This window comes from Leucopleurus acutus (genome assembly GCF_964270905.1).
Source record: "Leucopleurus acutus genome assembly, chromosome: 6".
Lineage (NCBI taxonomy): Eukaryota > Metazoa > Chordata > Mammalia > Artiodactyla > Delphinidae > Leucopleurus > Leucopleurus acutus.
Genome location: NC_139149.1, coordinates 110,600,984 through 110,615,452, shown reverse-complemented (window position 1 = coordinate 110,615,452; position 14,469 = coordinate 110,600,984). Strand labels below are relative to the sequence as shown.

The following is a 14,469-nucleotide window of genomic DNA, read 5'->3' as shown; positions in this document are numbered from 1 at the left end:
CTGCCGCAAACGAGGGCCCACCCAGCCGACTCATCTTCCTCCAGGGCCAGGGGCTGCCCTCCCCCCTACAGACAGAGAGAGAGGAGTTGTCAAGCCAGAGAGAGAGCCACTCTCTCTTCCTTTCTCCTGAGGATCCATCCATCGCCTATTTTGAGCTCCTGCCCTGGGCCAGGTGTGGGAACACAGGGACAAACACCCTGCTCACGGCCTCTGTCTTTGAGGAGCGCGGGAGACAGTCACGGAGCACGTGACCACACAGTGGGTCTCGGGCTCACCATCTTTTACGCCCTCGGCCGGGTAGAGACATCCAGGACTGCCCCCCTGCCCTGTGCAGGTTCCAAAGTCCTTCCGGCTCATCCCCACACAGCAGGAAAGAAAGGTGCAGGGTCGCTGCCTGCCCCAGTGGGTGCCGGCTCTGCTAGGGCTTCTGCAGGTCATCTCTGACTCCCTGGCCACTCCTGCAGGCGGTGGGTGGCTTCAGGCCTCTCTGGAGCCTGGAATGCGGGCCCTCCCACTGCCTCACCCAGCTCCCCGAGGCGCCGCTGCTGCTGCCGGAGCGTGACCACAACTGAGGTTAGGGTGACCCTGCAGACACAGCGAGCGAAGTCCTTCCCTGTTCTACAGGAAGGTGGGGCGCGGGAGGCCTGGACAGTCACTGTGGCAAGATCCCTCTACTTCCGAGACTGCAAGGCGTAGTCATGTTCACCATGACTCTAGCCCAGTGTTTTAGTGCAGGAGGTTGGCTCGTCTATGGTGACACGCTCAGCCGGCAGGGCGTTCTGTGACCAGGAGGAAGTGGTGGGCGGCGGTTGGGAGACAGGCTGGGTCTGAGTCCAGAGCCGGGCCCCTCCCCCTGAGCAGGCTTCCTCCGAGCTGAAAGAGGGAGCCTGTGAGAGATTAAGAAAAACAGTGCTTTCTAGGTTCTAAAGAACCCCTAGTAACCCGTCAAGCAGCAGTTTGTGCTCGTTGGGAAAGAGCGAGAGAAAAGAACTTTTATTTTCTTCTTGGAGGCCCAGTTTCGGTTTCAGGAAGCTGACATCGGAGCCAAACCATTTTACTGATCTCGTTCATCTTTCTCCCCTCCAAAGCCAACTGCTAAGATAGGACACCGACCTCACATTACTTCGAATCACAAACCCTCCCCAACATGTTTACCTATCAGTTCTTAAAACTAGTCTCTTGGGCATGTTTGTAAGTTTTTCTCTCCTTCCGGTCTGACAGCTGATACCTCTCCTGAGGCAGGTCCCTCCCCTTGGGCTCTGAGGTTATCACGCGCGGTGACCACAGTCCCCCGAGGATCTCAGAACCGCACTTCAGGGCCCAGCGAAACGCTCCTTTGCTTCCATCGTCAGACACTGGGCCTCAGAGGAGCCTCCCCAGGATACCTCCCCATCCCTACCTGGTGGTCTCGCCACTGTCCAGGGCACAGGGCACCTCCCTAGGCTGGCTCGGGCCCCCCGCTGGGGGCAGGTGAGGCTCTCCCTGACGTCCTGCTGGCAACCACTCTCCCGACTTGGCATCGATGGCGGCTGGGGAAGAGGAGAGAGCTCAGTTGACTTCTGCTCTGGAAGCTCTTTGCTGGGGATGCTCTTTGCTGGGCTGCGCCCTGAAGTCGAGAAAAGCACACACCCCGGGCCAGTCCCTCACGGCTCCCCGGTGCCTGTGGATGGGGACTTGTTTACTCGTGCAGCTCGGGGCCTTTCCAGATGGCCACTTGATGTACTTATAACCTGAGGGTGCAACAGGCATGCTCTGGCTGGAGCACACGAAGCACAGAGAAGGACAGACCAGCCGTCCTGTCGCCTCCCACACTCCCACTGCCTCTCAGGGAAAAGCCAACAAAAGCCAGAATTGTCTCCTGGGCCCCTGCTTGGCGCTGATGCACAGCGGCCCAGAGGCACCCTCAAAAACTCTTCGTGTTTATTTGAAATTCAAGTTCACCTGGGTGTCCTGTATTTTTATTTGCCAAATCTGGCAACCCCAGAGGTGGGGCTCTCTTCGCCCTGTGCTGCCCCAGGACCCTTCAGGCCTGAATCCCTGTCTTCCCCCAGGGGCAGGAACCTCCATAATACCACCTAGCAAGGACAAGGCCACCTAGGTCACCCCAAGATCACGGGGAGTGATGGGAGAAGTCCCAGATGACACTGCCGCAGATGCCTCCCAAGGGTCTGGGGACGGGCCTGTTCTGTATTTCAAATGACGTGGACCCCTCTTTCTCCAGCCCTGCTTCTCCTCTTCTTGTTCTACAGCCAAAGGGGTCCGTGTCACCATCAGAGCAACACTGTGACAGTCTGGATTCACTGCTTCCTTAATCCAAGCTCTTTTCAGCTCTTTCATTAAAAAAAAAAAAAGTCTCTCTAGCACCTTTGCAACGTGGCCTCTGCTTTATCTTAAATGTAAAGCGTCTTCCCTACATAAACAGACATGTCTCCAAAGAAGACGTACAGATGGCCAACAGGCACATGAAAAGACGCTAAACATCGCTAATTATTAGACAAATGCAAATTAAAACTACAATGATATACCACTTCACACCGGTCAGAATGGCCATCATTAAAAAGTCTCTAACAAATGCTGGAGAGGGTGTGGAGAAAAGGCAACCCTCCTACACTGTTGGTGGGAACGTAAGTTGGTGCAGCCACTATGGAAAACGAATGGAGTTTCCTCAAAAAAACTACAAATAGAGTTGCCATATGATCTAGCAATTCCACTCCTGGGCGTATATCCAGACAAAACTATAATTCAAAAAGATACACGCGCCCCTATGTTCATAGCAGCATTATTTACAACAGCCAAGACACTAAATGTCCACTGACAGATGAATGGATAAAGAAGACGTGGTACATATATACCATGGAATACAACTCAGCCTTAAAAAAGAATGAGATAATGCCATTTGCAGCAGCATGGATGGACCTAGAGATTATCATACTAGGTGAAGTAAGTCAGAAAGAGAAAGACAAATAACATACTTATATGGTACAAAAACACATACTCACTTATACGTGGAATCTAAAATATGACACAAATGAACTTATCTATGAAACAGAAGCAGACTCCCAGACATAGAGAACAGATTTGTGGTTGCCAAGGGGGCGGGAGGTGGGGACGGGATGGAATGGAAGTTTGGGGTCAGCAGGTGCACACTAGTATATATAGAACAGGTAAACAAGGTCCTATTGTATAGCACAGGGAACGATATTCAATATCCTGTGATAAACCATAATGGAAAAGAATATAAAAAAGAATGTATATATATGTGTACCTAAATCACTTTGCTGTAGAGCAGAAATTAATGCAACATTGTAAATCAACTAGACTTCAATTAAAAAAAAAATCTTCCCTGCAGGTTTCCTCAAATCCATAGCAAGGGGGCACAGCTGTGACTTCCAGATAACTCTCTTTTGACCCAAACAAGGACTCTGTTTCTGGTATGGAACCCAACGGGTGGCTTTATTTACAGTCCACATTGGACAGTCTCCACCCAGAACTGGGACTGGAACTAGAATTTCAGCCTTCTCTGATCTGCTCTTCGATGGACAACTGGCCTGCTTGTCTGTGCTCTCTGATCAATGGTCTTACAGTAAGTCCCCTACATACAAACCTTCAAGTTGTGAACTTTCAAAGACGTGAACGTGCATTTGCATGTCCAGTCACGTAAGTTAGTTCACGTCTCTGGCGTACATTGCCATGTGTGTGCATCCCCTACAAATGGTTGCAGCACCCATTCAGAATGCAATCCGGTGCTACCGGGTCATCTATGATAGAAAAAAGAGCTACTACCCAGACGTCACTGGATCGTTTTTTCAAGAGGGTAGACAGAATTGAATCCAGCAAGGAACCAGAACCTGTGCCATCCACGTCAGGTGTGAGTGAAATTGCAGCTGGCCCTCTGTCTCCTATAGCTGACGACCCTTCAGCTCTACCATCTCCCACCTCCTCTCCCTCCTCCAGTCAGTAACTCTTCTTGCCTGTTCATTCGATGCCAGCCCCTGGATGCCAGCTGTTGTACTGTACTACTGTACTTTTCAAGATACCGTACTGTAAGATCAAAGATGTTTTCTTTATTTTTTGTGTTTGTTTTTTATGTATTATTTGTGCGAAAAGTATTATAAACCTATTACAGTACAGTACTATGTAGCTGATTATATTAGTTATAATAGTTATTAGTATCATATTAGTTAGCTGGGTACCTAGGCTAGCTTCGTTGGATTTACGAACAAATTGGACTTACGAACGTGATCTCAGAACGGAACTCGTTCCTATGTAGGAGACGTAACTGTTTAATAAAGTCCAGGGGACCAGATTTGGGTGTATGAAATAATAGTTGAGTGGAACCACACATGAGTGCTGAGCTACACACAGAAAATCCCATGAGAGTTAATGGTGTTACAAGATGGTGCCCAGGGGTAGGCAGCCCTCCAGGATCAGGACCTTTCCCCGGCCACTGGTGGTGGGAGACAGCTGGCAAAGCCCTCTGGCAGGAGGGAGGAGGCGCCAAGCTGGGGTCTCCGGAGACCCTCTGAGGTCTTCTCGGTTCAGTCACCAAGCAGCAGCCACCCCTCCGTCCTTGCCTATTCCCTCTGCTTAGGCCACACTGCAGACTTTCAGAGCACCTGCTGCGGCACACCCCCCGCAAGAAAACCAGCTCCACTGAAAGAGCTGGGATCTGGGAGGAGAAGGGCAGTGCGTGCGTGCACCTGAGGCTTCCTGGGACAACCACTGCTTTCCCACCTGTTAATCCATTTCAGACAGGGCTGGCATTGTCCCTCCACGGTCCACTGGCAAGGCATGTGATTCTGATACCCCCGTTTTGGTTGGTGGGGAAATGAGAATAACTTGCCTCGGGCCAATATCGTGCAACACTCTAAGTCACATTCTTAGCTTCTTTTTCTTGGGAACTATTTCCTTTCGGCTCCGTGGGGCTGAGTCCTTTGCTTAAAAATAATGTACTTTCTGGGCCTGCATTCAACTGATCAAGCCGTTGGAGGATCCCGCAGGTTCCTCATCACGAGTCCTGCCTTCAGTGTTGACTGAATGCACAGGTGTGACGGGGTGTCCTGAACAAACCCGACGTGTGGGCCGCGGTGCTGGGTTCCCACGGGTCTTGAGGTGTTAATTCCCAGCATGAGGGTAGCCAGACTCAGTAGCAAGTCATGTGTGAGGGGAGCTGTGGGGAGTGGCCAGGCGAGGCCAGCATGGGATGAGGGGGGACAAGGTGAGCAGAAGAGACGGGCAAGAAAGGGCTGGGGGGGCAGGACCGGAAGGACGGTAGGGTCAAGAGGAAGTCAGATCAGCTCTTGTCGGGGAAGGAGTGAAACCGGAGCCGGTGAGGGTCAGGATGGCCCGCTGCCCACCGCTGTCCCCTCCTTCCCTCAACCGTGGCACTCAGTCCCAGATGCAGCCTCAGAACCAGTCTCAAGGCAGCATTCCAAGCACACTGGCTGAAGCCTGTTTGCACGCAACCTCACGTGGAGGCTGAGAAGAGGAAGAGATGGCGGTGGCGAGACAGGGTGGGGAGCTGGCACTGGTCCACGGATGAGGCGAGGGCCGGGGTGGCCGCAGCTGGGCAAAAGGAAGGAAGCACAGAATCTACACCGGAGACGGAATCCACGCTCATTAAATGACCCTGGGATGCCGATGACCCGGACGCTTGGCTTCTCCAAGGGGAGAACTTTTGTCAAGGAAAAGGATTGTGACGGAGAACTACGGGTGCTGGCCTGAGGTGGAGACACGGCCTGGGGGTGTGGGGAGAGACTAAGATGCCTGGTGTCTGCAGGGGGAGTGAGGGCGGACTGGGGGTCAGTGTAGTGGAGTCCACCGAGGCAGGAGCGCAGTAGATGGGCTCCCAGCCAGACCTGAGCGAACAGGAGCAGGTGGAAGATGGGACCCGAAAAATACGGCCTCAGTGTTCACAGCAGGCTCATGGGTGCACCCGACAGCGTGACTGGGCCCGTCTGGAGGGGCTGGTGAGCAGCTGCTGCCTCTGCAGGGAGAGGCACTGGGAACGGCTGACGATCCCAGGGATGGCTGCCCGTTGTTTTCCTGCAAGGAACCAGACCCTGCCAGGGCCAAAAGCAGTTGTGCTTGAAACTAACAAGAACGTCTACATGACCCGCTGACCCTCAGCCACCTCTGTCCCTGACAGCCTCAAGTGCGTCCACCCTACAGGTAATAATACCATGAGAAATCGTTCCAAAGGACAGGACCACACTTATAATCCGTGCAAGACAGAGGGCCACCCTGGTGGTCATTTGGGTCAAACAAGGATGTTACTGCTCAATAAGTTTAGCCTAAATGCAACTGTTCGGAAGTCCAGGCCTATAGAACTTGAAATCATTTTAAACTCAGCGGCATTAGGTCAAACTGGCAAAAATTGTTAGACAACCTAAAACCTCCACCCCGGCAGCAGAGACCTCTGGATAAATTATTGAGCTAGTCGTCTTTTAGAGAAGGCATATTAATGTCTGCAGCTCTAACAAAACCCATGTAAAATAACAGATGATCAAAGCTGGCAAAACCTCTAACACTGCTTATAGTCAGGAGATCCTCTGCTGGGGTAACCAAATAACCTGGCTTTCTTCTGGCGCCGTGACAGGTCTATTGCTCTGAACTGGGGATGAGAAGCATTTGAATCCAACTGTGAGCAGATTATAAAAGCTCGCAGATGTTTCTCATACTGGAATCCGACCTGCTCCTCTGTTGTTTTTCTATTTGAATGGATATTAGAGTCTTATCTGATCTGTTCATATCTTTTTAATTTCCTCTTGAAAATTAAAAAAAAAAACTTTGTACATTTCTAATTCAAAGCACATATATTTTTTCTGGCATCTAAAAACTACATTTATCCCCCATCAGTCTCTGATGAACTCAACTGGATACTTCAAAATGCGTTTGGATCCCACAGTAGTTTTTGCTCCTAGCCAACATTTCCGACTCAATTCAGCCTTCTAACACGTGGCTGACCACCTCAGCACCAGAGTTTGGGGCACCAAAGTTTTGGTCAAAGATCTACATCGTTTTGAGATTCCTACTTAACAATCTCACATTAAACACAGCTTCCCCAGTCAGAAATGTTGCTCAGATAGCTTGCACATGTGAGCACTGGACACAGTGCTCTGAGAGAAGGGGGTCTAGAGGAAAAGCCGACGGTCAGGTCTGGCTGTGTGGTCGCAAGCCTGTGGGCCTCTACGACACGGAGCAGTGGCTGAGAACAGAGGGCTTCTCAGGAGCAGGTGGGAGGCCACGGCCTTTCTGGGTCTGTAACTGCAGCTGCTTCATAAGATTCCAGGCATCACCAGTCCCAGAGCTGCCCCCAGTCCCAGTGCTGCCCCCAGTCCCAGTGCTGCCCCCAGTCCCAGAGCTGCCCCCAGGCCCAGTGCTGCCCCCAGTCCCAGTGCTGCCCCCCAGTCCCAGTGCTGCCCCCAGGCCCAGAGCTGCCCCCAGTCCCAGTGCTGCCCCCAGTCCCAGAGCTGCCCCCAGGCCCAGTGCTGCCCCCAGTCCCAGTGCTGCCTCCCAGTCCCAGTGCTGCCCCCAGTCCCAGAGCTGCCCCCCAGGCCCAGAGCTGTCCCCCAGTCCCAGTGCTGCCCCCAGGCCCAGAGCTTCCCCCAGGCCCAGTGCTGCCCCCAGGCCCAGAGCTGCCCCCAGGCCCAGTGCTGCCCCCAGGCCCAGAGCTGCCCCCAGGCCCAGAGCTGCCCCCCACATGCTGCCAGTATGCTTACATGAGGAGGAAGTGCAAGGCTCAGGACCAGGCATGACCCCCTTGCAGACTGGACGGTGGGCATTTGGCAGAGAAGGGAGGCAGCTGTTTCTGGCATGTTTGGCCATCTGGGGAGAGATGGGATGGTCTTCCAGCCTGGAGGAAAAAAAGAAAAACAGCAATAAATACAGATAGGAGATATTTGACTGGTCACTACTGTGTAGCATCACAAAAAATGCAGGAAGTGGAAGTACCTGAAAGTCTTTTGTTAAACTGATATTAGCAGATATTGAATCTCTTTAAGAAAGAGGAAGTACCCTTACCTCACTCTTGTTAGCTCTTATAAATTTGCAGTGAAACATGGCTATTATTTTTCTAACACACAATTGGATCTTTTGGCTTTGGGTGACACGGGAGCATGACATTTCAACCAAACAATTTAAAGTATCAATCTTCTGGGCTTTCTTCCAAGGATGAAGCAGATTAGCAAAGGGATGAATTCCATCAGAAAAGACGTGACATATGTCAGCCGTGACAACAAGAGTTAGGCCGGAACAGGACTGGGGAAGAGCTTGTTCTCTGGGACACTATCAATGGTGTGTGCAGTGCCTACCGCTGGCACCTGGGTCGATGGAGACTCATTCACCCAGCAGACATGCAGTGGGCGCCTGCGAGAGGCAGTGGGCGCCTGCGAGAGGCAGGGGGCCTGGGCAAGCACATCACAGGGAGGTAAGTAGGAAGTGGGGTGGCATCTCCCGGCAGCCTTCACCGCAGATCCCCAGGAAGGTTCTGCAGTGTGGGCACAGCAGCACAGCACTCACTCCCCTTCAACGAGGAGATAGCAGCCACCTGCTCCGGCACGGCAGGTTTGTCCCCCCTCTGTCTAGGGTTGCGCCCCATGAAACGGCTGTTCTTGAATGTCAGTTCCAGCAGCAAAGACAAGCAGACACCTAACTGCCGTGCGGGGCAGAAAAGTCTCTGTGTATGTGTGCATGTGTGTAAGAGAGAGGCAGACAGAGGCAGCCGGTCTTGAACTCTGAGCTGGGGTTTGTCAGGGGCCCGAAGATGGAACATTTCCCAGCAGAGGTAGCAAGCCATGAACGGGCAGGGCAGGATATGGAGCAAAAGGCAAAAAAAAAAAAAAAAAAAAGCATATATGTGCGCTGCTTTGTTACAGAGATTTAGCGCGCTCAGAATGCAGGCTGGGGGCACACAGTGTCCTGGGGAACGTGGGGCTTCGAGGGCTGAGGTTGGGGGGTGTCAATTAAGAAGGACCTGGTTGGCCAGCATTTGATTAGATTTGGTCCCTAAGGGAGACAGGAGTCACAGCAGTGAGGTTTTGTTTGTTGCTGTATCCCCGGAGCCGAGTTGTTCATTACAGACTACTATAGAGCAAACCTGGAAATAAGCAAACCGCCCAGCTGTAGGGGATAACTAAGTAAAATATGTCACATTCATTTCAAATATCTTATGGCCACTGTTGTATGAATAAATGTAGGTTTTCCCCCTGCTCTCTATAATCCCCTTATTTGTACCTGTTTCTCTCCAGCGTTCTCTCCGGACAGAAGAGGCCACCCAGACCACGGAAGAGACTTTGCCCTGACCAAGCTGGACTGTCTGGCCTGGGGCTCCCCAAGAGCCCCCAGGGATCAGGTCCTCAGGTCCCCAGGGAGACCAGAGGCTCTGGATAACCAGACTAGTTTTGTTTATATAAACAGGGTAGGAGCAAGGCTATGAAGAATGAATAAGGCTTGGCAGCCAAAAATGCATATCGGTGCTTTATAGAGTCATGTAGAAATAAGCTGACGGCATCTTAAACTGTGACACTCCATCCCAACAAAGGGCCTGGTGCTACGGTGAGAGGCTGCAGAAAAGAACAGGAGTCCTTTCTGGGTAGACCCACTAGTCCTTTTGGTCCCTTCCTTCAGAATCACATTGGCCAACACCAGCCTTCTCCTGGATAAAGGCTGTAAGTGGCTTGGAGACCCTGAGAGACATGGGGGGAAGAGGGAGACTCAACCTCTTTCCTTCCAAAAAATCCCCAAAAGATAAATAATAAAGAGATAAATGCTTTTTGATATGAAATTTTATTTTGAATTTTAAAAATACGTACATCTTACACTGCAGTTGATCAAAACAAAGCTTAAGAAAGTAAATCCCCGCCTCCTTTAGTACCCAGACTTACGCTGGGTACCCGGTCCTGTGGCCGCCGGGAGTGATGGGCCGGCACAGGGGCTCAGGGCCGCCCCACTGCACGCCGGCCGCCCCCTTCCGCCTCACCTTCCCCGTGTTGGTCATGATCTGGTGGAAGCAAAAAGGAAACAGAGCTGTAGAAATCATCTAGTTGAGAGCTGACCTAGACATTCTAACTCACTACATTTAATAATCTATGGTAATAAGAGGATTTGCAAATAAGTGAGGAAGGATCATGACACGGATCATTCAGCTGAACAGAAAATTTCGGGGAAAATCTGCTTAGGTTTTCATATTATACCATTCAGCAGTATAAATTAAAAAAACAAAATCAAACCACGGAAAAAGGAGAAGAAAACAACTGGATATGGTAACTTATCACATCCCTGGAGAGGACTGACTTTTGAAAGTAAGAAGGGAAAAAAGACAGATTTGGTTTCATAAAAAATCAGCATTTCCGCATACACAGTAATTTAATGATAAACCAAATTAACAGGTAAACAATGAACTGGGAAGAAATATTTGCAGCACGTATAATAGATGAAAGCTTAAGATTTTCATTAGATAAAGAGTTCTTACAAATCAGTAAGTAAAACACTAAGTAGATGACTGGGCAAAGAAGTCCAACAGCCCAGTCACAAAATAAAAAGTATCACCAGTAAAGAGAAGAAAAAATGATCAACTTTATAAGTAACTAGAAACTACAACTTTACAAAAAGTGTATGATTCTCCAGTTATTAAGTGAGTGACAATTAAAGAAATGACCCCATCCACTTCTGACAATAGTTTAAAATGTCAGTGGCATGGACATTTGAGACAGCTCTTTTGGAGAGTAATTTGGCATTTTATATCAAGAGTCATTAAAATGTTCATATCCTTGGGTGTTAAACCCTAGAGAGAGAATCCAAAATGTGGAAAATGTTAAATAAAGCTGTATGTTACAAAATCATTACACAGTAAAACTGGAACAATCTAACTGTCTAGTAATAGGGGAATAATTAAGTAAAATATGGCATATTCATTGGAAATATTACATGGCCATGTACAATGATAAAGACTAGGCTATGAAGAAAAATGTTTATTTAAAACATTGTTAAGTCAGGTTATAATATTGTACATAAATGATGCTTTTCATTATGCTAAGTACACAAAAGGACTGGAAGGAAATGAACACTAAAATGATTATAGTGGCTGCACAGGACAGTGAACCAAGAATCATTTTTTTCCTCTCTATTTTCCGAGTTTTCTGTAATATGGTTATATTATGTTAATAATTAAGAAAAACTGTTTAAAAAAGAAATCACTGTAAAATTGGTGAAATGTGAATGAAGTCTGTGGACTGTACCAACATCAATCTCCTGGTTCAATACATGCTACAGCCACCACTGAGGACGCCAGGTGAAGGGTGCACGGGACCTCTCTGTACTACTTTTTCAACTTCCCGTGAATCTGGAATTATTTCCAAATAAAAAGTTAAAGAAAAATTTTTAATTGGAATTATATCTTTGATTTCCTGATTTTACTTAAAAGTTATTTGGGTTTATCTAGTATTTGAGGTAGGAAGAAGAAAAAAAAGGCCCATTGCCTCTGGGAGAGCATCACTAGGCCTCACCTTTGCTGTGGGGGACAGCTACCAGCTGGAGGGGTTGGTCAGCGGGCGGGGGGAGAGGGAAGGGGGTGTGAAGGGGAGAAAGGCAGGTGAGAGGGGTGGGGAGGCCCCTACCCTCTTGGAGGAAATGGAACGTAATTAAGCTTCCCAAATAAGAACTAATATGCAGCTTCATCTCTCTTAATAGCTCTTGTGAAATTTGCAAAAGAAGCCTATTTTAACTGCCGTCACTCAACACTGCTGTCTGCTTCTCCTCCGACTTCCCTTCTGTCCCGCTGTCCCCGTCTAGTACCTAGGGTCAAATTCACACGTCCGCCCCCATCACCAGAGCAGGTCCCTTCAGGCCAATATTCAACAGTACCTTAGGACCACCCGGGGCTTCTCTTTCCCCCTCCATTATGCCAGTCAGACACCCGGGTCCTTCCACAGAGGGCTAGGATAGGAAGGCTCAGTCTTAGGCGCTGGAGAGGGAGACAGCGAGTGTGTGGGCTGCCAGCCCCCCATGCCCCCTGCCTCCTCCCTGTTCCATTGTCCCTCCCAGCTCACCCCTCCCAACTCCTTCCTAGAGGAGAGAGAACACAGCACATATGTGAGAGTGTTTCAGCCTTTGGAAAACCCCATCAGCCACACCATCTCCCTAAAACTTCACAGGCCTAAGAAACAATCTAAGGCGGGTGGTATTTGTCCTCTCCAGTGGATGAGGAAACTGGGTCAGGCCTGTGGGCAGAACCATACGGTGTGTCGTCAGAAGGCCTGAGGAAAGGTCTCTGGTGAACAGGGTTGGTGTGAGGGCCCAGAACGACTGTGTTAGGCGCTTGGTGTCTCAGAGCAGCTCTTTCCAGAGGGCTTGCTTCCTGTTCACCTCGCAAGCCACTGTGCATGTGGGGAGCCACGGAGGGGCCCACAAGGGCTCCAGGGCACTCTCTGGGCACCTCAGTTTGCAAAGGAGCCTTTTTGGGCTGGAAAGGTCTTAAAGTGTGTCTACCAACAATGTGCTATTTCCACAGAAATGCTTCAGGGGTTGTTGGGAGAGAAGAGAAAGGGTTCCTGACAACCACCCTACTCACCAAAGGAACTCAGCTTCCATCTGTGTTACGGATGGAGATGCTGTTTGAAAAAAGGTTCTGATACTAAAAAAATACAGCATGTTTAACCACAATTAGAAAAAAATGCAGCGTGTGATTTAGCTGAACGTAATTTATTCTGTAGTAAAAGATGGTCAACATGTCAATTTAGGTAAAAAATTTCCCATTTACTAGTTTTTGAGTATTGGTGAATCACTTAAAGCAATTATGACATGCTATAGAGCAGTATGAATTTTTGTAAGAAAATACAGGCACACAATATGTCCATCTATACACATGGAAAACAACCTGGAAGCTGAAGGAGACACTGCTAGCTGGCCACCTAATACTCATTCCCTCTTTCTTGACCAACAGCCCTCTGATTTTGTGGGCCCAGAAATGCATCTACTTAAAAACACCTTTCCAGACTCCCTTGCAGCTAGGGGCCATGTGGCCCAGTTCTGACCAGTAAGAAGTAAGTGGGGGGGGAGGTTGGGAGGGAGACACAAGAGGGAGGAGATATGGTGATATACGTATATGTATAGCTGATTCATTTTGTTATAAAGCAGAAACTAACACACCATTGTAAAGCAATTATACTCCAATAAAAAAAAAAAAAAAAGAAGTAAGTGGGGGACACCAGCAGTAGCTTTGGGAAAAGCACTGTAGAGGGGGTGGATTTGGCTGGCCTGCACGCTTGACTTCCTCCTGACTTTATCATGTTTTGTGCCAGGAGCTGCATCCATCGTCTTATGACCAAGAGGCAACAAGCATGTGAATGAAGGGCCAATGCACCAGGCAGAGCGCCCATGGAGCTAATGAAACCAAAGCTTCACAGCCCCGGAAAGAGCCCTGGCAATGTGCTCATATGGTTTTTGTAAAATTTGCAGAAGTAGCATGTTTCGGTTGCAGTCACTTAAAACTGCTGTTTCTTTCTACTCTCACTTCCCTTGCCATACTCCCCCTCATGGTGTTGGAATGGCCAAAGGCAATTTAGAACTTAGCCAAAAGGACGGTGAATCCGGATGACCTTTAATTTGAGTTTAGTGGGAAATATGATTCCCAGTCACTTCTGTGCATAGCCAAACATCGCTAGCTGTCTGGTGTGGAAGTGGCTTCTAGAATTCCACACACCATCAGAGAATTTATGAAGAGCCAGTGCACAGGAAAACTTGAAATGCCCCCAAATCTTCCAGTTTCTTTATGCAAGAAGTTTGAGGATGGTTTTCTCAAATTTAACAACAATCCTAAAAATTTACACAGCATTACCATAAAACTAAATGTGAAGCCAAAAGAAAATTTTCAAATCTATCAGTAATAAGAAACAAAGCTGGGGCTTCCCTGGTGGCGCAGTGGTTGAGAGTCTGCCTGCCGATGCAGGGGACGTGGGTTCGTGCCCCGGTGCGGGAAGATCCCACATGCCGCGGAGCGGCTGGGCCCGTGAGCCATGGCCGCTGAGGCTGCGTGTCCGAAGCCTGTGCTCCGCAACGGGAGAGACCACAACAGTGAGAGGCCCGCGTACCGCCAAAAAAAAAAAAAAAAAAAAGAAAGAAAGAAACAAAGCTGATCAAATACATTACAGGAAGGACTAATTTTCTTTTCTTTCTCTGTAGAAAATATTACAAACTCGTTGCAACATATGTAGAGGCAATCGAAGAGTATAAAACAAAAAATATACGGAAAGAAAACCATGAAGCACGTGGCAAGCAGCTATTATTTTTCTGTTTGTGATACCTGTCAGTTCTTTCTTTTTTTCCCTTTACCTACTTTTTTTAAAAAAAATTGAACTATAGTTGATTTACCATGTTGTGTTAGTTTCAGGTGTACAGCAAAGTGATTCAGTTATACACATGTCTATTCTCTTTTAGATTCTTTTCCATTATAGGTTATTACAAGATACTGAG

At 48.9% G+C, this 14,469-nt stretch overlaps 1 protein-coding gene across 5 annotated transcripts in view; it reads right to left on the bottom strand.

The window, feature by feature from the left end:
* The window catches only part of ARMC9 (armadillo repeat containing 9), a gene marked incomplete at its 3' end in the record, with an annotated part of 136,556 nt that overhangs the window by 7,104 nt on the left and 114,983 nt on the right, over nt 1-14,469 (bottom strand). For all 5 annotated transcript variants that reach the window (XM_082841498.1, XM_082841494.1, XM_082841495.1 and 2 more), the window contains 3 exons: nt 9,885-10,000; nt 7,722-7,855; nt 1,400-1,529 (listed from right to left, as the gene is read on the bottom strand). In XM_082841498.1, the coding sequence (XP_082697624.1) occupies nt 1,400-1,529; nt 7,722-7,855; nt 9,885-10,000 (380 nt within the window). The remainder of the gene's footprint in view (nt 1-1,399; nt 1,530-7,721; nt 7,856-9,884; nt 10,001-14,469) is intronic.